Source organism: Cebus imitator, unplaced genomic scaffold (genome assembly GCF_001604975.1).
Source record: "Cebus imitator isolate Cc_AM_T3 unplaced genomic scaffold, Cebus_imitator-1.0 Scaffold296, whole genome shotgun sequence".
NCBI lineage: Eukaryota > Metazoa > Chordata > Mammalia > Primates > Cebidae > Cebus > Cebus imitator.
Genome location: NW_016107611.1, coordinates 1,692,812 through 1,694,633, shown reverse-complemented (window position 1 = coordinate 1,694,633; position 1,822 = coordinate 1,692,812). Strand labels below are relative to the sequence as shown.

At 54.8% G+C, this 1,822-nt stretch overlaps 1 protein-coding gene across 1 annotated transcript in view; it reads left to right on the top strand.

The window, feature by feature from the left end:
* CKM (creatine kinase, M-type) overlaps window positions 1-1,499 on the top strand; it is a 21,454-nt gene extending 19,955 nt beyond the window's left edge. The window contains exons 7-8 of the mRNA XM_017502452.2: window positions 239-428; window positions 964-1,499. Of these exons, the coding sequence (XP_017357941.1) occupies window positions 239-428; window positions 964-1,142 (369 nt within the window). The 3' untranslated portion in view covers window positions 1,143-1,499. The remainder of the gene's footprint in view (window positions 1-238; window positions 429-963) is intronic.
* The last annotated feature ends 323 nt before the right edge of the window (window positions 1,500-1,822 follow it).

Below are 1,822 nucleotides of genomic sequence, written 5' to 3'. Positions count from 1 at the left end.
AAAAAAAAAAAAAAAAAAGAAAGAAACCCACCTTTAAATCGTTCTTAGTCCCTGCCTCCTCAAAATCTTGCCTTAGTCACCATTGTCTAGCCAGTATCCTCGGAATTTCCTACGTCCTGGTTCCCTCCGAATCCCATCTCCATCCACGTTCCCACGCGTGTCCGGACCCTGTCCATGTGGCGGGTGCATTTGGAGGTGCGTGCTGGCGCTGATCCCTGGTCCTCTCCCCCAACCTCAGATCGAGGAGATCTTTAAGAAAGCCGGCCACCCCTTCATGTGGAACCAGCACCTGGGCTACGTGCTCACCTGCCCATCCAACCTGGGCACCGGGCTGCGTGGAGGCGTGCATGTGAAGCTGGCGCACCTGAGCAAGCATCCCAAGTTCGAGGAGATCCTCACCCGCCTGCGCCTGCAGAAGAGGGGCACAGGTGCGGTTCCCACATTCCCGCACCACGACGGGTGGGGCGGGCCCTTTGCGGGAGTGGAAAGGGAGGCTGGATAGCCCCATGAGTTCTGGGTATCCGGCAAGGGCTGACCGTCTGTGAGCCTGCATTTCTTCCTCGTAAAATGGGCATCAACACGCCCATGTCCTAGGAGTCAATGAGGGATTTTCATGATTATATAATATGCATTGCATATGCCTTGCACCTCTCGAGGCCTCAGTTTCCCCATTTATAACGCGAGGAGGGGTCAGGATTCGATCCCAGGCCGCCTGGCTCTGGAACCCACTTTCTTACCCACTACACTATATTTTCATGTTGGATAACTGAGTGGTGTGTTACCTTATCTAAATACAGAGACTCGTAAGCCCACGACTAGACAGGCATTACCTGTGTGCAGGTAACCTGTTACACAGTAGCCACTCAACGCATGCAGCTGTTGCATTTGGCACGGGGACCACCACATCCCAGTCCCTCTGCAACCTTTGCTGTCTCCTCATGCCCCTGTCCCTTGCTCCCACAGGTGGCGTGGACACAGCTGCCGTGGGCTCAGTATTCGACGTGTCCAACGCTGATCGGCTGGGCTCGTCCGAAGTAGAACAGGTGCAGCTGGTGGTGGATGGTGTGAAGCTCATGGTGGAGATGGAGAAGAAGCTGGAGAAAGGCCAGTCCATCGACGACATGATCCCCGCCCAGAAGTAGGCGCCCTGCCAACCCGCCACCGACTGCTGGAACCCAGCCAATGGGAGGGCCTGGCCCACCGGAGGCCCGCCCCCTCACTCCTTGCCCCGCCCCCTTTCCTGGAATCCCACCCTGTGATGGTTCTGCCTTCTGGGGGCTCTCTCCACCCTTCTCAGACTTCCAGTTTCAACCAGAGTTCCAACCAATGGCCTCCATCCTCTGGGTTCTGGCCAATGAAAAATCTCCCTGGCAGGGTCGTCTTCTTTTCCTAGAGCTCCGCCCCCAAAAAGAGCTCTAATTAATGGAGCGCTCCCAGCACATCCGGAGCTCGTACTTTGTCTCCACGCAAAGCAATAAATAAAAGCAATGGTGGCCTTAGCTTTGTGCGATAGTTATTGAGGGAAGAGGTGTAACTGGCCACTGTGTGGCCTCGGAGTGGTTTGTCCTGTCTAGGCATGTACTAAACGTGTCTTATCCCAGGTCTAAAATGAGGCAAAGTTAGGGCACAGAATCTAGTCCAAAAATTAGAAGGCTTGGCCAGGCGTGGTGGCTCACGCCTGTAATCCTAGCACTTTGGGAGGCCGAGGCGGGCGGATCACCTTAGGTCAGGAGTTCAAGACCAACTTGACCAACTTGGAGAAACACTGTCTCTACTAAAAATACAAAAATTAGCCAGGCATGGTGGCAGGCGCCTGTAATCC